Below are 25,622 nucleotides of genomic sequence, written 5' to 3'. Positions count from 1 at the left end.
GAAATTATTTTAGTCTTACCTTGTCTTTGTACATGCATAGTTGGTTTATGCCTACAAGATATTTGAAGATAGGGAAACTTTGGAAGTGCCAAATGTACCTCAAGTTCTGGTCTAGTGTACTTAATTATACTATATATTTAAGGTATGCTTTGTATGTAAGACTAATCAGTAGGTTTCTCTGAACATTTTTGATAATTAGACTAAGCTATAGGTGATCTTTACTCTCAGAACTTTTTCACCAGACTAAATTGTAAGACAAATTAGCTCCTTCAAATGTTTTGACTAGGTTCAGAGGACTCTTTCTAGAGCTGATTGTTAATATGTCTAGTGTCATCTCATCATGTAGAATATAGTCTGTGAGCACTTAGGATTGTAAAACCGGTGATCCCCCTAGACATTCACATCAGGGTGTGTTTTATAACTTGTGTACCCTCCACTCTGCCCACCTGCTGTCTGTTCTCCACACAGTAGCTGGAAAAGATGTCTTTTGACACGCGTTGGTGAATTTCCATTACGTTTAGACTAACATCCACGCTCCTCCCTGTGGCCCAGGGGTTCCTGCCTGCCTCTGCGGCCGTATTTATATCACACTTACCCTTATTCACTCTGCTTCTGCCACACCAGCCTCCTTCTGTTCAGCTAAAACAGCATGCCCTTCCCCACCAAAGGACCTTGGCACTAACTGCTCCAGCTGCATGGAAAGCTCTTTCCTAGATTTCCAGAGCACATTTCCTCTCGTCATTCAAATTTCAACTTAATTTCACTTCCTCAGAGACCCTTCTCAACCATCTCACTTCCCAGTTACTCTGTATTATTTCAAGTTTTTTTTTACTATATAAATGATGAATTATTATTGTTTGTTCATTCATTCGTTTATTACTATTTGTTTTTCTTTAAGTTTCATGAAGTTGGGAAGTGAGTTTGTTCAGTGCTGTTTTTTTTTTTGATGCCTAGAACAATATTTGCTTTCATAGTAGGCACTCAGAAAAAATGAGTGAAAGGAAGTTGGGTTGGTAGGAAGGAAGGGAACAGTAAGTTAAATTGGAAGGAATACAGAATAGTTAGCAGCACAGAGGGAATACAGGAAAGTAGGTAGGAATAATAACCAGTAGGGTAAGTTGGTTGGTAGGAAAGCTGGTTGACTTGTTGATAGTAATAAAGGTTGATAGGAAGGAAGGTTCTGTATGCTACTACTTTATTATTATTTAAATATCTAATACAGAATTTACACTAAGTATTGGGCTTAAAAATCTGTCATTGCCTTTAATAATAAGTTATTGTGTTTTGTTGTAGCTGATGAAGTTACTTGGATGGACCCATTGTGCATCTTTTACTGAAAACTGGCTCCCCATCATGTATCCTCCTGATTATTGTGTATTCTAAATTAGAAACCAAGATTTAAATTTTAAAAAGGAAGTTTTATAGTGAACAGATATAAAAACAAAATTGTGGCATTTTTAGTCTAATGCATGTTTTCATCCACTATCAAATACTGATTATTAAAATGATGCATATTTATCAGAGAATTCACTGGCGTGTGGCTTAATACATGTAAGTCTAGACCTCTGACATCATGGTGTTTTCCTAATGCCGCACATTGCTGGCAGGACACGCCCTGTCTGCCAGCGCCCAGGATTTTGAGTTGGGTTGCAGCTTATGACACATGCGTAGGAGGTTTTGAACAGTAACTTTTAACTGCAAACCTGTACAATTCTATTTTTTATTTTATAAATGAACAGGGTTATAACATGCTCAACTTTAATTTTTTCAATTGTATGAAGGCCTTAAAGAAGCTACATTAAGCGTAGCTAAAATTATTTATTGGACTAAAAATTAAGAACCTCATTTCCAGATTTTTTTTTTGGCAAACGTTTACGTTCAATTAAGGGGGAAAATAAAACCAGCACAAATGCGTGGCAATTGCTGGAGCATAATTGCTTCAGTAAATCTTCATCGTGGGGTTATTACAGGCAAGTCATTTTAACATCTTCTTGAAGTGCAGAGCACCAGAATGAGCTAATAATACATGTATAAGTGCCAGACAGCTAAATCTTTATCAGGTATTGTAAAGATACACATATGGTATGTTTATTAAAGTCTAAATAATGTAAAACACGTGAATAAATGTGCGAAACCAAGATCACACTACACCATATGCACTCTGATACCTTAAATTTTTTTTTATAAATAAAAGTGAATATTGAAGCTTCTTAAAGTTGGTCTTAATTTTTCATAAATAAAATTTGGGGTTAGAACAGAGATAATATATTAAATCTATAGACAAAAAATTGAACATGAGGTAAATTATTTTGTGTTTCTTATAGGCTCGCAATTATTTGAGTATTTTTCCAGCTCTTACTGTGTGATTAACTTTTGTGTATGTTTAACTTTTTATTATTTTTATCTTTCTCGCTACTATACCTGCTTCTCTCATCCTTTCTCTATGAAATAAACAGACACAAGAAGACAGTATTAAAAAGTCTATAGTTACTTTCTAATGGCAAAGTGTGTATGTGTGTGTGTCTATGATTTTTTTTTTATCTTATTTCCTTAGAATTTACTGCTGCAAAGACCTATCAGTAATCTTGTGTAATCATTCATAACTGGCTTTTTAAATTTTATCTGATGAAAACATTAGAGCATTTATGAGAAAGTGCAAATATACACATAAACGTTTTGCACACAGTTTCTAAGGCATCTAGAGTCTAAAGTTCATCTGTGAACAGCAACATGCACGTTCTCTCACACACATGTACTTTCACCTGTACACATACAGGTCCCCATACAGATATATATAAAGTTCTGTAAGGGAATTGAGATGCTCAGAAAGGGTAGGGTGACTCCTCATGTTCATGCTGCAAATTGATTGATTATTAATTGTAGAACTTGCTTTACAACCCAGGTTTTGTTATTCTAGTTAAGTACCACCTAGAGCAGGGATAAGTAAACTATGGCCCTTGGGCCAAAACTAACCTGCTGCCTGTTTTTGTAAATAAAGCTTTGTTGGAACATAACCATGCCCATTTATTTATGAATCCTATAACTGGAGGGCACGTATACAAAGCTTCGGTGTCAGCTGTCACTTTCTGTCTGGATCATACTGTGCTCCCTTGGTGACGACTGGAGTAAGTTCTGGAAGAAGGGTGTCCTCAGTAAAATCAACTGCTTCTATGTGATTAGATTAAAAATGGTGCAAAAGGTAATATGGTGCTTTAAAAACCAGGAGTTTACCTCTTTCTAGTCATAATGGCCAATGTTTGTACCACACCTGCTGAAAATAGCTGAGAGAAGTAAAATTAACTTCTTTAAGAAACATTAAAGATGGTACAGAGTATGTGCTCAGTAATAGCTTCATGGTCCCTTTCCAGTGATTACAGGCAGTTTCCAGTTGCTACTGGTAGTTTTGCCATTTTATGGGATTACTCATTCCTCTCTAATTATTACCTGCTTTCTAAGATAACGTCTCTTTATCCAAGAAGAGCCCAGGCTGGTCCTCTTCTTGGGCTCCACAAATCAAACCTCCTTTTCTTACTCAGCCCCCAGCTGTATGCGGGCTGGATCCCTAACCTGTATCTCTGCTGTCTAATGCTGGCTCAAGCACTGACAAGCCGAATCTCTTGACCCCCATGGATCCCTTCTAGAAAATTATGGTGTTATATTCAATGTTTCTGTTCCAACTCAAAAGTTACTTAATGTGAATTGAGTTTCCCCTGCGATGTTTCATTCTCTGTACTCCCAACAACCCGGCATTAAGAATACGAGTATATATGTCTATGACTTTCCCTGTAGGATCCAAGTCAGAGAAGCCTGGTCAGGGAGATGGAGAAGAGAGATACTTTACATGTCTCCCTTCCCTGAATAAAGCTTTGAATAGAGAATTTTTTGAGGGATAAGAAAGTAAGAAATAAATAACTTTATGAGTCTGAACATAGTAAACCAAGAGGAGAAGACTGAACCATCAGTAGTAATGGGTAGTAAATTGAAAAAGGAAACAGACGAAAGAAATTCCTGAAAAACAGGAAAAAGAGTGTAACTGCCGCTCTAACATGGAGGGTTCCTGGGTATATCCCCAGCAGAACTCTCCACCTGCCTTCCTACCGTGGAAGAGCCAGGTCAGGAAGGATCACTTAGGAGCAGTGTCTTGTCTACGTTTTGCTGCAAAACACCAGGTGTACCCAGCTCTGCAAAAGTACGGTTTCAGTTTCGTTTGGAACCCCTGCTTTTGTGAGAGGGTTTCAAACAATTACAAGCAAGTGTATAAGTTACTCAAGCCATGTCCTCTCAAGGCATAAACATGTATAAATGTATTACTCTGTTCCTGAAACTGGGTAGTTTGTAAAACAAACAAACAAACAAAAAACGATATTTGTGGCTTACAGTTTGGGAGGCTGGGGAGTCCAAAGTCCAGGGAACACAGCTGGTGAGGGTCTTTGGTGGTGACTTTAGCGACACAGGGTATCACATTGCAAGATGGCAGATGGCTTGAGCAGAGAGAGTGCTCGCTCTTCACGGGCTGTCCTTTTAAAGGCCTCAGAACCACGCCCATGACCACCATTCCTCACAATCTAACCACTTCAAGGTCCCACCTTTCAATTACCATTATAGGATTTCTCACCCTCTTAACGCTATCACAGTGGGGATTGTCTCAATGAGCTTTGAAGGGACATCCAATTCACACACTACTGTTTGTGTATCAGTGCCAGGTTGACACCTGCATTCCCAGCCAGTAAACCAAATTCACTCTAGAATCTGTCTGTGCCAGGTCTTATCCAAAGTATGACTATAATACAAAGCAACTGGAGATACCTTTTCTAATTCCCTTTCATTTTATGTATGGTTTTAAAAGTTAATGTATTAACATATGCCTCAGAAATTCTGCAAATAAGCTACCTCAAAACTCAATGGCTTCCAACAACAGTATTTTCACTTGAGTATAATTTAGCCAGAGTTTGGCTGGCTGATCTAAGCTGGGCTAGGTCTAGATGGTTCCAAGCCTCAATCGTTAAAATGTACGATTTACAGGAAGAACACAGGATAGACGAACATGTTCAAGGACACTCTGGTGATGAAGTCCACTTAATGCAGCAGGTAGAAATCACACAAAAAAGCAAGGTGGAAGAAAACCAGTGGATTAAGAGACGTACCAATCAACCAAACGTGGACCTTATTAGGGTCTGATTGAAACAAAGTCAAAATCTCATGACATTTACGAAACTACTGGAAATATGAACACTAGGTATTTTAATATATTAAGCTACTTAATATTCTTTAATATAAAATTATTTTAAGATGTGATAATAGTATGATTATCTTATATAGATACAAACTGAATTTATAGAGGAAAGGATTTGTGATTTGCTTCGAATTAATACAGAAGCAAAGAAGTGGGTGGAGGTTTGCCGTGAGTTGAAAATGTATTTGGGGATGGGGGTTCACAGTGCTATTCTCTTTACTTAACAGCATTAGTGAGCTATAGTTGCCATGTAATAAGATGGACACACAAAGTGTTCAATTTGTCTACTTTCAAAAAAGTATAAACAAAATGATTGTTTATAACTGCAATCAATCTTTTCTAAAAGAATCGACTTCTGTCCACTTACAAGATAAGCATATGAGCTTGTCCCTTTGCTGTGTGAATGTAAAAGAAATGCATTTGAAAGTCTGAGATTTAGAGGGCAGGGTCCAATTGCTATAATTCTTTCTCTTAATAGATTACATCTACTTAAAAGAGGATTCGAAATAATTTGCATAACATTTAGGACAAACCATGGGGATTTTTGACAGCTTTATTGAGGTACAAGTTACATACCATAAAATTTCAACATTTTAAAGTGTACAGTTAAATGTCTGTAGTGCAACTGTCAATATGATCTAGTTTTACAACATTACTAATCATCTGAGTTCCTTTATGCCCATTTTTAGTCAATCTTGATTCCCACCTCAGCCGCAGACAACCAGTGATCTGCTTTCTATCTCTATAGTTCTGACTTTTCTAGAAATTTCATGTGAGTGGAATCACATAATATGTAATCTTTGCTGTCTTCTTTCACTTAGCATACATAATGTTCTTGAGTTTCATCAATGCTGTTGGGTGTATCATTTCGTTCCTTTTTACTGCTGAGTAATATTCCATTGTATGATGTACCACACTGTTTATCCATTAACCAGCTGATGGATATTTGGATTGTTTATATTTGACGACACTATGAATAATGTTGCTATGAACTTTTGTTCACAGGTTTTTGTATGGGCATATCTTTTAGTTTATCTTGGTTGGATACCTAGGAATGAAATTGCTGAGTGCTCTGGTATGTTTCTTTTTAACATTGTGGGAAACTTTTTACTTTCCCACTATCATTGTGTGAGAGTCACCGGTTTTGCACATCCTCATCGACACTCGATATTGCCTCTTTTTTAACTTCTAGTGGTTGTGTTATAGTATTTTGTGGTTTTAATTCACATTTCCCTTATAAATAATGAGCTTATTAGACATTTATGTATCTTCTATGGTACAGTTTCCATTCCAATTTTTTGGCCATCTTTTTCAGTTTGATTTTCTGTCTTATCATTGAGTTGTAAGAGTTATTTTATATATTTTGGCTACAAACCCTTTATCAGATGTGTGTTGTGCAAATACTTTCTAACAGTGTGTTTGGTTGTTTTTTTTGGGGGGGGGGGTGGAGGTTGGCAGGGCCAGGAGAGGCTTTATTTTGGGAGAGACAATTGAATTGGTTCTTAGAACATGAGCAAGAGGGGGTACCCCAGGCAGTAGACTCCCCTAAAGAGTGGGCTGAGGGCTAGGGCTGAGCCTCAGATGGGTCTCCTGTTCCCCACATTCCCCAGCACATCTGCCTCCCCCACAAGCTCTGGGTCAGCCACAGGAAGGCAGAGGCTGGGAAGGGCTGCAGTGGCCATTCACTTGGGTAGGACATCAGAGGACTTGGGCACCAGCTTCCCATTGTGGGTCTCGATCTTCTTCACGGCCACGGCCTTGGAGGAGCTGGTGCAGCTGAAGGGGCAGGCGCTCCCAGTGGAGGCGATGCTGGACTGGAAGGAGCTCAGGCCATAGCTCGGGCTCAGCCCGCGTAGGCCGTCCAGTGTGTTTCTTAAAGGTGTTGTTTGAAAGGCAAAATTCTTAATTTTGGTAAGGTCCAGTTCAACATTTTTTTTTTTCATTTATGGCTTGTACTTTTGGTGTGATATCTAAAGATATCTTTGTCTAACCTGGGTAACAAAGATTTTATCCTGTGTTTTCTTCTAGAGGGCTTACAGTTTTTATAGCATTAACTCTTGTATGTAGGTCTATGGTCCGTTTAAATTTAATTTTTGTGTATGGTATGAGAGAAGGTTCAAGTGTGTGTGTGTGTGTGTGTGTGTGTGTGTGTGTGTGTGTGTGTGTGTGTGTGTGTGTGTGTGTGTGTGTGTGTGTGTGTGTGTGTGTGTGTGTAATTGTTCTAGCACTACTGGTTTAAAAGACTGTACTTTCCTATTGAATATCTTGGTAACTTTGTCAAAAATCAATTGACCACATATGTGTGGGTCTACAAGGTACTTCAAAAAGTTCATAGAAAAAAAAATAGAATTAAAAAATAATATGAATCTTTCCATGAACTTTTTGAAGAGCCCTTGTATTTCTGGACTCTATTCTGTTCCATTGACCTATATGTCTATCTTATATTGATATCAACTGACTGATTACTGACTTTTATACTAACAAACCAATGTTTTCCAGATTGACTTATCTTTCCCGCCCGTGTTCACATGAGACAGAAAAGCAGCAGCAAGTAAACATGGGTAGGAAAAAAGCAGGAATCACCAGGTGAACATCCTGTGCTTGTCACACATTATCTGGATATAAAAGACATCCTGCCTTTTCCTACAACTTTTTTTCTGCTTTGGGTGTCCTGATCTTATAAGTTTCATATCCTAAAGGAGAGCATTTGTGAAAGGCATGTTTATTTTCCGTCCCTTTGCTTGAGAGAAGGAAATTAAAGCTACTGCCTTGGCCAAGGTTTTTGCCTTCTGGGTTTTGTGGGGGTTTTTTAGGGAGGGTAAGACACAATTTTCTCTCTCTGGTTTTTTTCTTTTTTTTTTTTTTTTAAGTAATAGTCTTAAAATCTTGGAAATAGTTTTTTATCAGATAGATCTTGCTGTTAGTTGATGAACATACTATTATTTATTTTAAAAGAGAGAAGATATTTTAATCTTCATCCAGATAACTGAAGAGTATTTAAAACATTCATCACCAAATACCTTAGAGACTCAAATTCTTAATAGGCAATATCAATAAAAGAGAAAATAAAGGCAATAAAATTTTTGGAATTATGTCTAGAATGCTCATTTGGCACTTAAATATATAGATACATAATTATTAATTTTTTATAGGTAGCTTTAAAGTTCATTTTAAGAAATACCAATATGTATGTAGGTGTGTTAAGAAATATCAATACGTTTTAGTATTAGCAAATAATACTACCTATCTTCATTATTGCATCTTTAAAATACTTCTTGACTTCTTGTAAAGCAAATCTTCCAGGTTCTTCTCCAGGAGTGTCTTGACTCTTCTTGGCCTTTTAATATTCATATAATTTTAGAATCAGCTTGACAAGTTTCACAAGAATGCATATTTGGATTTTGACTAGACTTCACATAATCTATTGATAAATTTGGAAAAAATTGACATATTTAATGTCTTCCAATGCACAAACCTGGTATGTCTCTCCATTTACTTAGGTTATCTTTAATATGTCTCAATATTGCTATAAATTTGCGTGGTGTTCTTGTTGATCTTTTGTTAGATTTATTCCTAAATATTTGATATTGCTATTGTAAGTGATAACTTTGTTTAAAGTTCATTTTCTAACCATTTGTGGCTAGCATTTAAAAGTAAAATTGACTTGCATATTGACACTGGCAACCTTGCTAAACTCTTATGAGTTCTAGTAATTCCACTGTAAATTGTCTATAGTTCCAGAGGTTGGCAAACCAGGCCAAAACCAACCCACAGCCTGTTTTTGCAGGCTAAGAATGGTTCTTACCTTTTTATAAATAACAACCATTTTCCATTCTTTCCTAGTTTTCTAAGAATCTTAATCACTAAAGAAAGTTGTAAAAAAGTAGGAGATCCAGGAATCATACTTTAAATTGTCACAGGTAAAGTAATTGACACAGAGAGGGAGAGTATGAGGGTACTTCAGAAAGTTCATGGAAAAATGGAATTAAAAGATAATATGAATCTTTCCACGAACTTTCTGAAGTACCCTCGTATTTGTAAATTCACTTAAGAAGTTCCTAGGACAACATTGATTTCCTCACTCCAGCAGTTTCCATGTTTTCTGCTTTTAATCAGTGTTAAACTTACAACTGTTTTCTATCACCCAGTACCCTCTCCCTTTGCTACAGTTAAAATCTGTACAAGTAAATTGTTCAAACCAAGATATAATGACCCTGTCAAACTCAGTTTCAAAAATCATGTAAAAAAGTATATTGAAAAGTTTAAAACTATGCTCTACAGCAGAAATAAGACGGAGCAAATCCACTTGTTTATTAACTTATTCCTGTAAAATTTATTAAACACAAATTTCAGATTTTTGGAAGTCAAGAAAGCTGCTTTCATGTTTTGTTATTCGTTGTAGATATTTATATTAGCCAAATAATCATAAGTTATTTAAAAGTTGCTGCAGTATTGTTACATTTATTCTAGGGATATAAGTTGTTTCTACCCACTACCTTCTCAATCTTAGAAAAGACATCTTTTATTGCCAATGCAATTTCTAACACAGCTCAAAAGATACACTAATATTTTGAAAGTCATTTGTTTGATTAGTCCCATTTAAGTATCCCCTTAAAAAGTTTGACTGATGACTCTGGATATTCAGCCAAGAGTGTTGTATCAAAAACTTGCTTGAATTTCTCTAAAAATTCATAATCGGTGCTGAATCTGAACTTGTTTGCCCAAAGCAGCACCGTGCCTGGCTGGGACAAGTAGGTCATGGTGCTGAGCAGCTTGTCCAGGGAGTAGTGGTGGTAGACCACATCGGAGGCCAGAACGTAATCGTAATAGAACGTTGACTTGGGGAAGTTTTGTTCCAGGTCTTCCCCCCATACCAGTTCCTTCACCTCAGGCAGATGTGCTGTACATTTTAATGTGTTTTTTAAAAGATTATATTGAAGGTTTCCCAGGACATTGGGCAAATCCGTTGCTGTGACTTGAGCTCCTGTGAGGAAAAGAGAAAAATTGTCACAATTACCTGGAAACATTTGGGCAGCCACAGTGAACATATACTTGGAGACAATCATAAAAAGTAGAACTGGGTTTCTCAACCTTGGCCCTGTTGGCATATAGGTTGGACATATTTCACGATTCGGGTTGGATAATTCCTGTAGGGGGTCCTGTCCTGTGCACTGTAAGGTGATTACCACGGTCTTGAGGATTCAGAGTCACATGGAAACTGAGTGGATTGGAGGATTTCCTTAACCTCTCTGAGACTCAATGATCTTATCTCTGGGGTAACAGTAGTACTTCCTGCCAGATGACATTTTGGGGTGGAATCATGGCCAAGCACCTAAACCACAGCCTGTCCTATTGAAAGCACTCACTATGATTGTCACAGTGACGGTCTTTGAAACAAGGTCAGAAATAAACAAACCTAAAATAGTGGCCACAATGGAAACAAGGCCTGGTCCAGCACCAATTTCAAGTATTTTAGCATCTTGGAGATTCAGTTCCTCTGTATGTTCTTCCAAATACTGACACAAAGCCGTGGCCTAAAAAACATTTACAACAATTATCACGTGGGCACTGGAATGTTGGAAAGCAGTAGACACCTCCTCCTGCCACTTCAAGTTAAATACTAACAGACATGTGATTAAACATTTTTAGTTTATAGATGGGTTCATAAGAACCAAAATATACATTTAATGCCATATCTAGACCTCTGGAATATGAAAGTTATAACTAATCACATCAAAGAAACTGGAGAAACAGATTGTTTACGTGCGTATACCACATCTGATCAACCTCCAAAAAACAGTAAATTCAGCGGATTAGGTCACACTCTTACAAATCAGAGTAATGTGGGGCTAAAAACAGCATCTTCTTCCACTGGTTTAGTCATGCTGGGCCTCCAGCTGCTTCAAGAACGTTGTATAAACTTAAACACATGTCTCCTGATTTCTTCATCAAAGTTCTGGTCGGTTAAGACTTTGCTGCACTGGACAGCTGGGCAGTTTTTTGTTTTTTTAAGCGGTTCATCTAAGAAACACTCAGAGTGTCAGATCATTGCTTCTGAAACTTCAGTGTGCAAGCGACTCCCCTGGGTGGCTTGTGACAGACGCAGCTTCTCTCATTCAGTAGGTCTGGGGAGGAGCCCAAGATTCTGCATCTTGAGCCCCCGGGGCGATGCTAACCTGCTGGCACAAGGGCCACACTCTGACTAGCAGCAAGGAGGTTTTTTTTTTGTAGTCAAATGCTCTACCCCTGAGCTATACCCCCACAGCCTAAGGAGGTTTTTTTTTAAAAAAATGTTTTGTATATGAATAAATGAAGTACTTTTTTATATAAGAAATCAGACGTCCCTTTCTTTCTTTATTAATTCTCATCTGCTTCCACCTTCCCTGGCCTTTCTACAGAGAGAGAAAGGATACTTGATTTACATCGATTCATGAGGTTTTTACCTCAAGCCAGTGAGGACTCGGCTAGCAATGCCCTAGACTGGAGAGATTAGGAACGGTTCTGCATGAGCAAGTTACTTAAATCTGAGTGTAAATAGCCTAGAGTTGGGAATGTGAACATTCAGATCAAAAACAATAACAACCAACTGAACTTGATAATGGCTCATCTGTCTAGGCCCTAGCTAAAGATAGCCCGTTTCTTCCTGCTGAGCCCCACTTTCGATTTAGGGCCTAGGCTGGTTGGGGGGCGGCCAGAACGATTGGAGACTCCCCACCCAGGATGGCCGGAGGTCGGTTAGCAGCAGACCTCACCCCGCAGGTCCGTCCATCCTCACCTGTGCATACCGAACAGACAGACACACGCACAGACGAGCGCGACGCGGCCGTGTCCACAGCCGGGGTCGACCGCGCGACTGGGAGGGGGCGGCGGGACGCGGCGCGCGGTGGGGGCGGGGCGGGCGCCACACGCACGGTACCAGCGTCAGCGGCGGGAGCGGCCCAAGACGGGGTTCTTTGGCTCTGTCACTCTGATCAGTGCAGCCGATGGAGGCCGCAGGGGCGTCGGGGCCCACCTCCCGGCGCCAGGGAGGGCTGAGCCGGTGTGAAGGATGAGGCAGGGGACAAGGGTGTGGGTGTCACCGCGGCGAGGGCGGGGTGGAGCGGCAGCGCCACCTGCCGTCCTTCGGGTCAGTCCCCCGGGCGCGTGTTGGGGGCCGGGGGCCGTGTTAGCAGGGAGCGCGGGCCAGGCAGGGCCCCGCGGAGGCGGCTGCGGGCTCCTGCCCCGGGCCCCAGTCCCCGGGCGCGCTGCACGCCCTCGGCGACCTCGGAGGCGACCTCTGGCCGGCGAGCTGCCCGAGAAGCGCCCGGGGAGGCTGCTCCCCGCTTTCTACCCGTCCAGGGCGCCTGTCGGAGGCCCGAGGCCGCGCACCGAGGCTCTTCGGCAGCTCCTCCCGGCGCGCGCCGGCCCGTGTCGCCCCCACGTGCACCCCGGTGGGAAGCTGTGGCGGAGACGGTGACGCGCTCGCCGTTCCCGCCCAGCAAAGCCTCTGTCGTGGCGCGACAGCACCGTCCCAGCTTCCGCGGCGCGAGCCCTGCCCCGAACCTTCCCGCCGCGTGGAAACCAGACGTGGCCGCCAGCGCGCGGGCCGGGGGAGGCGACACGGGCACGGGCGTCCGAGCACACAGCCCGGGGCCGCAGGTTTTCGGGCTCCAAAGCCCGGGTGTCTCACCCATTTGGGCGCCATCCCCCGGGACTGCGGCAGGGGTGACCTGGGACAAGTCACGCTCCTAAGCGCTTCTGCTGACATGCCCACCACGTGGAAGACAGGAGTGGCCCGGGGACCGTGGCCGTGGCCCCAGGTGCCTGCTGCCACGTCCCGACTCGAACTTCCTGGTTTGCTTTTCTTCACAATTCATGTGACTTTGAGCCCTACTTCCCCAAGGTCAGGTTTGTTTAACGTAAAAATCACGTTTTAAGGGCTGGCCGGCTAGCTCCCTTGGTTAGAGAGCGGTGTTACGACACCAGGGCAGGCCGGCCACCAGAATAAATAAACGACAAAAAGTAAAAGTAATATTTCAAGAAACATAGCAAAGCAGAACCAATGCTTCTGGAAGAAAGACACTGTTCCTGCTGGTCCCGAGCTCACCAGCAACAGCCCTGAGGGCGCCGGGCGACGGATTTGAGAGGCACAGAGTGTTAACGCGCCTGGCCAATGGCCAGACGACGCCACTGGATGACACTGTTACCTGCAGGAAGCCTGACATCACACACAACGGTTGTCTCACCCCTGGCCACACCACGGCTCCGTAACTCTCTATTGATTCCTGAATGACAATGTCCTTGCCAGCAAACCGATACCGCTCCTGAGTGTAGCTGCCATAATCTGCAGGAACCAATTTCTGGAGGCTATGAAGAGACGGTTCTATCTTGTTAGCATCTGTGAAGCAGAAAAATAAAATGGGTTTCGTCATTTGTTCATCCAGTGCAAATACACACTTGGTACAACTGGTAAAATGGGAATAGATGGAGCAGTTTTTCATACACAAGGGACGATGCTGTCAACAACCATGGCTGCAAATTAGCGAAAACAACAACCAAAAAGAATTATGTGAGAGGACAGGGGCATGAAGTTCAGTTGTGACATTTTTATATGACAAGATGCCAAAGGCTGCCCTGGGTCTTTCATTTATTTAGGAGAGGACAGAAGAGGTGTGGATCCATTCCCATCCTACGATTGATAATGGGAGAAAGCCAGCCTACCAGCAAAATGCACCCACTAGCTATCTGGATAAGGAAGAACTAGGAAAACGTGGACCTGATTATTTTTAGGTCTTGAAGTAACATTCCCACATGTTGCCTGGCCTACGTTCCTTAAATCCTTCCCCTGACTGCTCCTCAAAAGGTACAGGCCACCCAAAGCTGAGCCAGCTCTACAGTCCTTGGTGGGGGCGGGGATGTCAGATGAGCTCTGGCTATTAAGTTACTATTGCCTTAAATACTCCTTTAAACACATGACTCGTAGCTCTCAAATATCATATAAAATGAGAGGAAAAGAGCACCTGATTGGGCTGATGTCACAGAATCACAAATTATAGCAAGTTTTCAGAGTGTATAAGAATAAAAAGAGCAGTAGGTAGATGTGTCAGGAAGGAGTCCTGAGCAGGTGCACACTTAGGGCTTGTCAGTAGCAGAGGAAGAGATGTGGAGACCAGCGGTGGGAAGGAATTCACAGTGAGGAGTCTGTGGGGAAAGAAGGTCAGTTTTATTTGCATAAAACCTGCCTTTGTTTCCTGGTATATGACTGGAAAATTTTTAACCAGTGGTGGAATATGGGCTTTGGAAAAATTCCTGAAAGAAGCAGTCTCTTAGCATCAAAGTGCTCTAATTAGAAGTACACACTGGAGGTGGAAGAGGAGGCGGCGGGGGAGGGGGTGTGAATAGCAGGCCAAGTGCAATGAGCCTGGAAGAAACCAGATCAACCATGCCTCAGAGCCAGTCCGTCCCTCAGAGGCAGGCCCTCCAGACACCTTCAAGTGTCCTTCATTTCGATACACGCTGGAGCAGTTCTGTGCTGCTGGTCTGCAAACCGTTTGTAACAGGTTCACCATAAAATATGTACAGAAATCTGGAGGAAGCATTTTGAAATATTTGCAACTTGACAATGCCTTTTGAATCTAATTACCCCCCCCAAAAAAAACAGGGCTTGCATTTTTTTTTTCATTTTGATTTTCTAGCTAGGCATTTTTGTTGTATATTACAGTAGTATCAGTATGCAGCACATGAGGAAATTGTTCTTGACCACAGTGTGAGTGCAGTGACTCATTTAAATTAGATAATGGGTGCCCTTAGCGCTTCAGCATCGCTCTTGGCCTCTTCTGATTCAGTGTGTTCCACCACTTGAAGGAGAATTCACTGCCTTGAACAAAAAAAGGTGAGCTGGAATTCACCTGGGCCTCAGTTGCAAGAACCTGCTAATTAATAGCCAATTCAGTCCTGCGACTGTCCTTTACTGTCACATGCCGTGGTAAGGGTTGTAGGGAGGCTGCAGGGCAGGAAGTGAGACCTATAGTCTTCACTTACGTCTTACGGGAAGCTACTGACATCTAACGAAAAGAACCCAATATTTATAAATGACCGAAGAGGCCCTAGCTTTTACCATTGGGCTGAAAGGCTGACTCTGAATTCTGGTTCAGGGTCACTAAGAAGGCAGAAGGATAGACTGTTGTGTGCTGATAAACGTTTAACCACCACTTTGAAGGGAGGGGACAAAGTGCTGATTTATAGGGTTTGACAATTGCCCCAATGTCAATACTCCCATCACTGCTGACTTCAAACTCCCGACGTGATGTCACTGGTAAAAGATGTGCAGCAGCACGTCCTCGTGTAGCATTTCTATCATGCAGACACCACAGACAGCACCTCGAGAGCATAGGTAATGGTAGCATGTAGTAAAATTATTAGTGATAAGTTTTGAGTATTTTTTTAATCTATTAGTTCTTAAATATACCTTTTACTTTAATATAATCTATTTAATTGTAAGTTTACTTAAATTTTAATACTGGCCATGTGTAACGGCCAGCTTGCAAAATTCCTGGAATTCAGGCCCCAGCACAAGCCATCTCCAGCACAGCACTAGGGCAGGTGACTCTGAGCGGTGGGCGCAGCAGGGACTTCTGCCAGCTTCCCTTCCTCACCCCCCGTCACCCAGGCTGAGCCTCCTTCCCCTCCTCTCTCCTGTCACTATTTGGGGACTTATTTTTCTCTCAAGACTGTAGGAAAAGTCAAGTGGACTGATTTTGGTTCATCATTTAACAGGTAAATAAACTGACAAATAGTAAGCTTGACAGTCACACTTCCCTGGTCAGCACTGTAAAGAAACATGAGCATACAAATATTCTCCCATAGGACCCTCTGAAGTTCCACAAAGACAAAGAAATGTATGTTTACTGCACTTATAATAATTTCCTTTATTGTATCTATGCTAGCCCGATAGTGTTAAAGAGATTAGGTTTAGAGATAAGGTAGAGTTGCATTTTTATGTAAATAATTCAGTAAAAATAACACCCTCATTTAGTAGTTGGGACATATCTTTACCACTTTAAATGACTGTAAACATTTTAAATGCTATATCTTGGCTTTTATTACATCATTTGTTATGTCTATTATTTATTGACTACTGATTCTGTGCCCAGAGATGCAACCCTAAACTGCTACATTGTCCTCATGGGAAACCACACTTTGATTTATAAGATCCACTGTATGAGGAAGCTGCCAGGAATGCATTTTGCAAAACACAGAAATAAATCTAGATTTTGTGTGGGCTTTTTTAAAAAAGTTCTTGTTACAAAAATATGGCAATCTTAGATTTATATACAAGACAAGCAAATTTGTGGACTTTGATAAGTAAATACTGAAAAACAGAGATTACTTTTGATGCTATCTATATTTAAGCTTGCATGAAGGCATTTTTCTACTAAGGATTATAGTAAAAATCTAGAAATGGACATTCTTGTCACTAAAGTTTACTTGAAAATGTCACCACCAGGAAAGCAACTGAGGAAAACCATTGAGGTGATGAACAAGGAAGTTACCTCCTGGGGGTCCCCGGGCGCTGTCTTTCTGGAGATCCCCCTCGTTCTCTGCCTCCAACCAGCCACCTGCGGAGCTCAGACACACGTCCATACCCGGCGCCTGCTGAGAGGAAAGAACTGGACAAGACCCGAGTCGCTGGGCCCGAGTCAAGTGTGACTCTCCTGGAGGGCTCTGATGGGTGTAGCTTATCGCCTTAGCATCTGCTGAGCCGAAAAGAACGGCTGCTTTTCAGCTTAGTCCCCTGGGTGAGCAAGCAGCCACCCAAGGAGCTGCCATCCTGGCTTTGCAGAGCAAAATACTGGGAGACTATTGGACGTTCCTGAACGTGTGTGCACAGAGAAATGCAAAAACAAGGCAGTGGTAGCCTGGAAACAGGCATGGTGTCGCTCAGGAGGCTATGGCAAGTTTTTATAATTTTGTAAATTTGTTCTTTGCCATCCTTGCCTGCCCCTACCCCCAATTATTGTAGCACATCACTAAGTTCCGAGGGTCTAAAATGTATTTCTAATAATTTTTAGAACTGAATCTTAATAAAGAAAATCAGTGTAGCGTTGCATACCACTGGAGGTACTCATAAATTGTGGGGTTAATGACATCACTGATGAGAAGCCGAGATTTGGAGCAAACACCAGGCTGCTCTCCTTTCATCTGAGGCTCTGCTGGAGGACAGCGGAGAGTGCTGGGGCTGAGAGCCAGGAGCCCAATTTGGCACCCTGCTCTAACATGCGACAACTCACTTGATCCCCTCAGCACTCATTTCCTCATTAGCAGAAAGGGGATAGTGATATCTGCCTACCTCCCAGGGCTGCAGAGAGAAACAGAAGAGCAGAAGTGAGGATGAGAGCGCAGGAGAACTGTGCCTGATTCAGAACAAGAGAATCGGTTATTGGGGTCGTTGATCAGCATCGAAATAACAAGGCCTGAAGCTGCTGGATTGTTGCTGAGCACCGTCCTGGGGCTTTGAGCCTATTCATTTAGTCCCCACGCCAACCCTATGAAGCAGACCCTCCCATTATGCCTCGTCTCAGATGAGAGAAATTCAGGCACAGAGAGATTCAAAATCAGCCCAAGACCAGATGCAGCTGGCCCGAGACAGAGCCAGGACTCGAAGCCAGACGTCCAGCTGCAGAAACTACATTCTTATCCTCGAGGCAGGATGCAGCCTGAGTCACCTTGGTGTGGCCTGGGTTTTCCTTGCCTAGTTTGCCCTGAAATTACTTGAAATGTTTCGTGTATCTTAAGTCCATGCTGTCAGGGAGATGTGTTCTGGTCTTTTTTACAAACTGTAAGTGGTTTTCCTGGTCCGTGTGTTTTCCTGGGTTTATTCTCCACACACGCATGCTGCCCAATCGTATCAGCCAACTGAGGAGGTAACGAGACACAGCAGCCATGCCACTGCTAACTAGCTCACCTAGAACCCAGCACTAAATCCAGCATTCGGACACGGACTGCCCTCAGTGATCAAACGAAACACAAGGAAGAGCAGCAGCCTCTGCAGGGTCCATCATTCCATCCCACCCCTGGAGAGCTCACGTGTCCCTGTCCTGCGGCAGGATTTCAAAGAAATGAGATTGGTGTGGAAATAATGTGGCATTCTTTCATTGGCTCTGGAATCAAACAGTCAAGTATTTACCCTGATTTTCCAACTCACCAAACCCACCAAGAGTGCTCCACCAGACTGTGCTCTCCACAGGAGAGTTTTTTCTCTTGCTGATACTTACCTCCTTTTCAGCTCTCCCACAACTCCAGGAAGTTAATTGTTCCCCTAAAAAAAACCCAACAGACTGGTTGTTGAAAGTACATGGAGGGTCCTTGGTGTAGACCACTTAGCGCTGTGATAAGAAGCCTGCATTTGAAGCTTGGCTCGGCCATGTAAGAGCTATGTTGAAAATGCAGTGCCTTTCTCATGTGGCAGTGAAGAGAATTAAGGGAGGTGATCCACGCAGAGCCTCTTACACATACAATATCAACTGTTACCATCCCCAGAGCTGTAGGGCAGACATGCAGTATGATGTTACCATGCAGAATGGCTACCTGTCCCCATGGAACGCCGTGCATTAAATTGAAGACATTTCTTCATTTTGCATGCAAGAAAAAGAGAACTATTTTCAGTCAAATACCAGGCGATACTTTTCTTTGTGAAATGAAATGACTTCCTCCCCATTATTGTAGTTGACATGAGAAATTAATTTTTTCAAACACTGCATTGAAAAGCAATCTAGAAAATAACTATGGTAATCTACTTAGTGTCTGTTATTAGACTGAAACATCATTGATCTATATCATATATTAGTATTTAATAAATAATTTGAAAGCTTTTTCACTGACTCCTTGTTAATACTCTCCAATAATTTCAAACTGTTAGTTTAAACATATCTTTACCTTATGGAGCAGAAGAGATCTGAGGTTTCTGTGCACCCTTTAATCCCTGATGTTTTATATAGGTCTGCACCTGAAAGGATTAGCATTTTATGAACAAAAGCCAGCCAGTGGAAGTCCAAGTTATTTAGAGTAGCATTACCCACCAGTACTCATAGACACATTACTTTGCTAGAATTTTCTCTCTCTCTCTCTCTCTCTCTCTCTCTCTCTCTCTCTCTCTCTCTCTCTCTCTCTCTCTCTCACACACACACACACACACACACACACACACACACACACACACGTACACAGTCCTTGCAACAGGAAATGGAATTGCCCCAAAAGATCCAGAAATATGACTCCAGCAGAACAGAAGCTGTCCCCTGTGGTATCCAGTTGCTATGGTGTAGTTTGAAATGTAGACTTACATTTCACTTTAAAAAGAAGTGGGGTTGGGTAGTTGGGATTTTGTACAGACCTGCAAACTCTGTGCTTATTAGCCAGGCATCTGTGGCTGGGGAGGGCATGCCTGCCGCGGACTCTGCCCAGGACCCTGGTTGCCGCAGCCAGAAACAACGTAAGACTATACCAAGAGGAAGGGAAAACTTTTGTGAGGAAGAAAGGAGAATGTCTATGCATAAGAAAGGACGTGAGGGCAAAGGCTTGAAGTCACATACGGGGTATTTAGGATGGCAGCAGGAATAGGAAATCAGAAAAACTCTTCCAGGAAATAAGCGAGCCATTGAATTTTATTTAACTGAAATAAGGGACAGTCAAAAGGGAAGGAGGAAAGTCATGTGCTCATTTATGAACCTTGGAAACCCTTAAAATAGAATATAGGTCATGTAAAAAAGCCTCAGGCAAACAGGAATTAAATAATCATTTTTATTTATGATGGACTATGTTCAACCAGGGAGCTAAATGAATGGTGTTTTAACTTGCATAGATATAAGAGCCTATTTTCATTTTTTTTTTTAACCCAACTTTGGTATTCACTTCTCTGTCATCACTATTTTTTGTTCCTTATGTCAGTTTCCTTTAGGTCTTCTTTCCCACTTCCTTAAATGAAGGTAGATGACCTGGTGTTTTTTCCAACTCTATCATTCTAATGCTTTTTTATTCCCAAAATGGGTCCAGATCTGTGATGGCATTCTGCCTTTCTGTCACTTATTTCCACCAAATGTCATCATCCGTATAAGAAATAGTAAAAGGACAGTTGTTATTACAATTTTATAAATAACTTTTAAAAACTGATTGCAATATATAAAAATATGTGTGCATACTTATATATATATGCATATGCATATTTATATGTGTGTACATACACACACACTCTTATGAGGGGTCTTTAAAAAGTTCGTGGAAAGAGTCATATTATCTTTTAATTTTCCCACAAACTTTTTGAAGTACCTTCACATATATTCATTCCACAACCTTTAAAATGAGGAAAAGGACAAGGAAAAAAATTTAATCTCCTTTAATTCCACTATCTGGAGAAATAAATTTGGCTATATCAACTTCTAGGCTTTTTTTCTTTTTCTTTTTTTTTTCTGGTATAAACTTTAAAAAAGCTATTTTACTGAAAATGAGACTGGATAGAAACATGTACCTTTTTGATCTAGTATCGTATTATTATAAGAGTTTGTTTTTTAATACTGTCTCCAAAAGCCATGTTTTACGTAGCTACTTTCAAAAATAAGTCAGAACTCTATTGGCTAGAGCTGGAATAAATTAGATCAGAGGTTCCTAAATACCGGACTGGAAGCTTTAAAATACATAGACTGGGTCCCTGGAAATTCACGTTAAAAGGTTTGAGAAGAAGCCTAGAAGTTTTAATTCCCTGTCTAAGAATTGTTCCCTGATATCGTAGCACCTGGCATGTAGTAAGGGTTGTGGTTGGTGAATTTGTTGTTGAGTGTGAAACTCCGAGTACCTGAGTAGCCACAGGAAGACTCCAAGAGGCTCAGTGAAGGGCTGGGGGGAGGGGACAGGACAGGAACACATGAGCTGTTTGCAAATAGTTGAAGTGCCAGGCCATGAAGAGAGATTAGGCCTTCTGCATGGCTCTGGAGGGCACGCTGATGAAGTAAGTTACCGAGAGCAGATTTGGGCTCAACAGGAAAGAACTTTCTAACAAGTAGAGCAATGGAACAACTGATCTCTAGAAGCCTACTGCAATGGAAAGTGGGTCAGATGTGGAGTCAGAAGATACGAGATTGGACAAAGGAGGATACGGGGTCAATAAACAGGCCATGCATGTGCAGGGGCTCTGCCATGCCCTTTCTCCATCAGGGTATGCTCCATCCCCAAGATTTTTCCAGACTGAACCTGGTTTTCTCAGCCCATGGTTCTCATGGGGGAATCCTCCCCTCTTCTTCTCCCAGAGGACAGTGGGCAATTTTTGAAGGCACTTTAGGTTGTCACAACAGTGAGTGGGGTGCTACTGGCATCTAGTGCCCAGAGGCCAGAGATCTGCTAATTCTGCAATGCACAGGACATCCTCCAAAGCAGAGAACTTTCCGGCCCAAGGTGTCAACAGTGCCAAGGCCAAGAAACCCTGCTCCAGGCAATAGATGACAGCTGTGGTGCAGGATGAATTCTAGCTGCCACCCTAGATATGCCATCTACTCGCTGGGTGGTCTTGGGTAAGATCCCTGCCTCCTCGGTCCTTGGATATCCTCATCTATAGAATGGAGGTGGATTACCAGTAACAGAGCAATTGGCACATGGCCGATTCTGAGCTGTCTTCCAAGCATCCCAGCAGCCCTGTTTTACTTAGTCTGCTTCCTCCAAGAAGCAGACACAAAGAGAAGGATTTGAGTGAACATGTTTTATTTGTGAAGCAGGAGTAACACAGTAAAGAAGGTAGAAGTCATCCAGGAAAGGGTGGCAGCCAACAAAGGGTGTGCTAAGAAGCCAGAAACCGCCATAGCAACAGAAGCTGAAGTGCACAGGAAACACTGGGAAATGAAGCACCACACATACTTTCCACCCCTGGTTCAGAGAGTTCTGGAGTCTTTACACCAAAAACCTCAGGCACAACCACAGAGACTAGCAGCTGAAGCACTCCGATACGTCTGAGTGGCCACATCAGACGTCATCATTCCTTTACAGAATCATAAGAAGCAAATGAAATGCTACTTATCTGAAAGAGGCGCAGTACCTGTTGCCTAGAAGATCATTGGTAAATAAATGTCTTGTCTTATATCACATGTCACTCAAGCACAGGGTTGACTCAGCAGGGTTTTGGGAAGATTTTGGGCCACTCACCAAATCCAAATGAAAAGCTGAGCATCGGCCTTGAGAAATAAAAGACCCGGGACTGCTCCTTTCCAGAGATCTCAGCAGCAGGATTCATGGGTCTTCTCTGTAAACATTGCTGTTGGAGGCCCCGCTGCAGTCAACGTCTGCCCCCATGTATCTGTGGTCAAGATTCAAGGTCTGGGGAAAAGAGTCTGAGTGGTCTAACTTGGTCATTAGCTCACCCTCATAGTCAGAGCTGGGTCTTGTGAGAAGCATCCCACCAGGCTGGCAACTCAAAGAGGGGCTGCCAGGCCCATAAAAAGCTAAAGTTATGCACAGCCCACCTCCCCTTTTTGGCCACCCTGTGCATACACACTTTCTTATTTCCAAAAAAGCAATTTTAAAATGGAGACCCACCCTCTCTACAATGGAAGAGACCTGAAAGTCTCATCCGGCTATTGCAATGAGGGGTCATGGAGCCTCTTTTCCCCTAGTTCAAACCTCTAGAGGATGTCCATTTCACGCCTAGTTCCATTGCTTTTTCTTCAACAGGCAAGTGACCTCAGGTGGCCACGGACAATAACCTACTTAGCTGTTTCATCACTGCTCACTAGGGGCTGACATTCCAGTTCCCGTCCCAGAATGTGAGCAAGAGGCTCATTGTTTTCCACATGATCTTCTGCAAAAGTTCCAACAGAGGAAGGGGTGTTGATCAGACAAAGGTAAGACGGACCCAGCACACAGTACTTACAAGGGAGACTGTGGTGGGAATCCACTCTCAGAAAGGTGAGGGTTTCACTGGAGAACAAGACGCTCTTGAAGAACCCTGGAAAACCGACATTCAATAATATGTGATTTTCAGTGTTATGCAGAAAGAGTTTGCTCACAGTGCAATCATGCAATTTCATAACTTCTGGTCCCCTCAGTTGGGCAGAACCCTCTCTGTCAAATGATTTGGGGCTGTTATAATGCCCCCTCATTTGCCAGACTTCTGGGGGAAGCCCCTAAGAGTGCCAGGGGAAAGGGTCCATTGATGCTGCTATGGGATGTAAAGACTGAGACCACCTAGCACTGTAGAAGCCACCAGACAATGGAAAGCCTGAGCAGCAAAATCTTGAAATGAGACTCTTCTTGCCTGTGTTTTGGCTTTGGCATGGATTCATTGCATGCTAAGGAATGACCACCATCAGATATTTAAAAAAACATTCAGCATTCAGGCAACACACACACACACACACACACACACACACACACACACACACACACACACACACATCCAGGGCGTAAAATAATTGATTTGCAAAGATCAAATCTCCCCCTGCAAAGAAAGTAGTTCTGTAAACTAAAATTTGTCAGACTTGTAGACATGGAAGAATTTACTTTTATCTTAAATGCTCTTTATATAATGACAAACACTAACAGTAAAGAAGGAAGGAGAGAACATGAGTGAGATAATCCAATAGGTTTGGAAACAGCAAATGGAGTTATAGTCATTTCATTTTAAAAATAGTACATACCTGTTTGTAAGTATTTGAGTCCCATACTTAACTGCATGCAATGGCATGGTTGTCCGTACATTATCTGCCTTATAAAGTGGCTCAGACAGAAAACCAGTGAATTACCTTGATGGACCTATATGCATTTTGGAGGATAGATGAACTCAGTTGTTTATTTCTATTTTTAATTTTTTTCCCAATCCAGTTCTTAACACAAATTTCCCCTCAAAGAAATTCTATTGTGATTTTAGAAAAATCCTCAACTGCAACCACGTGTAAATCACAATTAGCAATTGACAGTTTTCATGATATCAAAATAGCCAAGAATGCCTTGGGGCTGAGCTGTAAGCCTGTGATATTAATTACATGAAGGAATGTCATGCCTGGGAAACAGATTTGGATGAGAAGTTGACGTAGAAAATGCCTTTGGTTAGCTTGATAATTATATTCCTGGTGTTCTGAATTTTAATAAATGATAACTTTCTGAAACTCACCTTAATCCTAGGATCAGTGAAGCCTGATTAATGTATCAGTGTGGAAACAACATCTCTTCACAGTAATCCAACCTGGAGAATGAGGAGGCGAGGTGACACTGTCAGACTCGTGAGCAGGAAGAACAGACTCTGACACCCTAACAGCTCTCGGCCAGAAGCAAATGCCTCCAACGCCATCTGTTCTTTCCGTATTGCCATCAGCTGCTTGGAAATGGCACTTTTTAGAGGGGACTTAGTTGTAACTGACCATGCTCCAATTTTAGCAACAGCCGTTGAGCACTGTTCAGAAAGATCATTTTTTCCCAACAGATCTCTATTAGGAAAGAATGTTCACCTGGTGGAACTATTCTGGGATGTGCCACGATGGGGAGTTCCTTTCACTCTTTCCTCATTTTAGGGTAGACTCACTCCAAGAAACATGTTCTCCTATGAGGCTGTGCTGTCAAGCTTTGGGAGAAATATGCTGAATTATTTAACTATCAGTCCAGGTGGAAAGGCGCAGAGAGATACTGGCTGTTCCCTGGAAACTCAGCCCTCCCACTTTCCAACCATGTGGCCTCAAACAAGACACTCACTCTTCCAGTCATCTATTAGAGATAATAACACCTTTAACATACCTCCTGCAAAGGTTCTGGGAGGAAAACCTCTGGACAGGTCTCCAGTCTGTTTCTGTCCCCACCCAACCCCCACCACCAGCCTAGTAAAAGCAGAGGCCTTGGGAGAAAAATGATGGAGCCATTCAGTGAGCTGCCTCAATAGCTGAGTCACCTCATGGATGACAGCTGCCCCAGAAGGGTGCCCCATGCCCTGCAGATCTTGTGTGATCAAGACAAACCACTGAGAGGTCAGGGGTTTTGTCACCACACATAATTCTAGTCTAGCCTGACAGTGTGTGTGACTGCGTGTACACTCTTGTCAGACTAGGATTATGTGAGCATGAAGAAAAGTACAGCACACACCCCAGGATATTAGTGGGAGCTGCTGAAGAGGGAATCAGATGGGGCAAGGAAAAGGGTGATAAGCAAATAATAACAATAATAAAGGCTGGGTTAAAAAAAATCACTGTGATATGATCCCATGCATGAAAAGAAGGTAAACAAAATGTTAATGGTCGTTTATCTGAAAGGTTCTATTTTGGTTGGTCTTTCTTGCTTCATTATACTCTGTCTTAATCTAAATCCCTCCAGAGAGGTTTATTTAGAATTGATGCCAAGGAACAGGGAGAGGAACAGAGAAGAAGGGAAAGCCAATATAAGGATGCAA

General features: G+C 42.2%; 2 protein-coding genes across 14 annotated transcripts in view; one reads left to right on the top strand and one right to left on the bottom strand.

Annotated features, from left to right (window-relative positions):
- TPP2 (tripeptidyl peptidase 2) overlaps positions 1–2,215 on the top strand; it is a 68,141-nt gene extending 65,926 nt beyond the window's left edge. For both annotated transcript variants that reach the window (XM_063102437.1, XM_063102435.1), the window contains one exon: positions 1,294–2,215. In XM_063102437.1, the coding sequence (XP_062958507.1) occupies positions 1,294–1,383 (90 nt within the window). In that variant the 3' untranslated portion in view covers positions 1,384–2,215. The remainder of the gene's footprint in view (positions 1–1,293) is intronic.
- A 7,305-nt stretch (positions 2,216–9,520) lies between these two features.
- Positions 9,521–19,207, bottom strand: METTL21C (methyltransferase 21C, AARS1 lysine). 12 transcript variants are annotated; one of them, XM_063102193.1, is made up of 8 exons: positions 19,148–19,205; positions 18,487–18,530; positions 18,299–18,372; positions 17,562–17,625; positions 16,765–16,864; positions 13,459–13,610; positions 10,650–10,767; positions 9,521–10,217 (listed from the first exon to the last, which is right to left on the bottom strand). In XM_063102193.1, exons 5-8 carry the CDS (start codon positions 16,853–16,855, stop codon positions 9,823–9,825), a joined length of 756 nt encoding a protein of 251 aa, XP_062958263.1. In that variant the 5' UTR covers positions 16,856–16,864; positions 17,562–17,625; positions 18,299–18,372; positions 18,487–18,530; positions 19,148–19,205; the 3' UTR covers positions 9,521–9,822. The 12 variants fall into 12 exon arrangements, with proteins under 12 accessions (XP_062958263.1, XP_062958259.1, XP_062958265.1 ...); XM_063102189.1 differs by lacking the exon at positions 18,299–18,372 and adding an exon at positions 18,800–18,839 and having other exon boundaries at positions 16,765–16,881; positions 19,148–19,194; XM_063102195.1 differs by lacking the exon at positions 19,148–19,205 and adding an exon at positions 18,800–18,868 and having other exon boundaries at positions 16,765–16,881.
- Between the last annotated feature and the right edge of the window lie 6,415 nt (positions 19,208–25,622).

Source organism: Cynocephalus volans, chromosome 7, assembly GCF_027409185.1.
Source record: "Cynocephalus volans isolate mCynVol1 chromosome 7, mCynVol1.pri, whole genome shotgun sequence".
Lineage (NCBI taxonomy): Eukaryota > Metazoa > Chordata > Mammalia > Dermoptera > Cynocephalidae > Cynocephalus > Cynocephalus volans.
Note: the sequence above shows the minus strand (reverse complement) of the source record. Positions and strands in the feature narration are given on the sequence as shown.

Excerpts from the sequence above, each read along its gene's own strand:
- METTL21C (XM_063102187.1), bottom strand. The coding sequence starts at position 18,845 with ATGAAGAAATGTCTTCAATTTAATGCACGGCGTTCCATGGGGACAG. Across the intron at positions 10,768-13,458 it reads GAGCCGTGGTGTGGCCAGGG|GCCACGGCTTTGTGTCAGTA; the intron begins GTGAGACAACCG and ends AATGTTTTTTAG. Across the intron at positions 10,218-10,649 it reads CATTGTGGCCACTATTTTAG|GAGCTCAAGTCACAGCAACG; the intron begins GTTTGTTTATTT and ends TTTTCCTCACAG.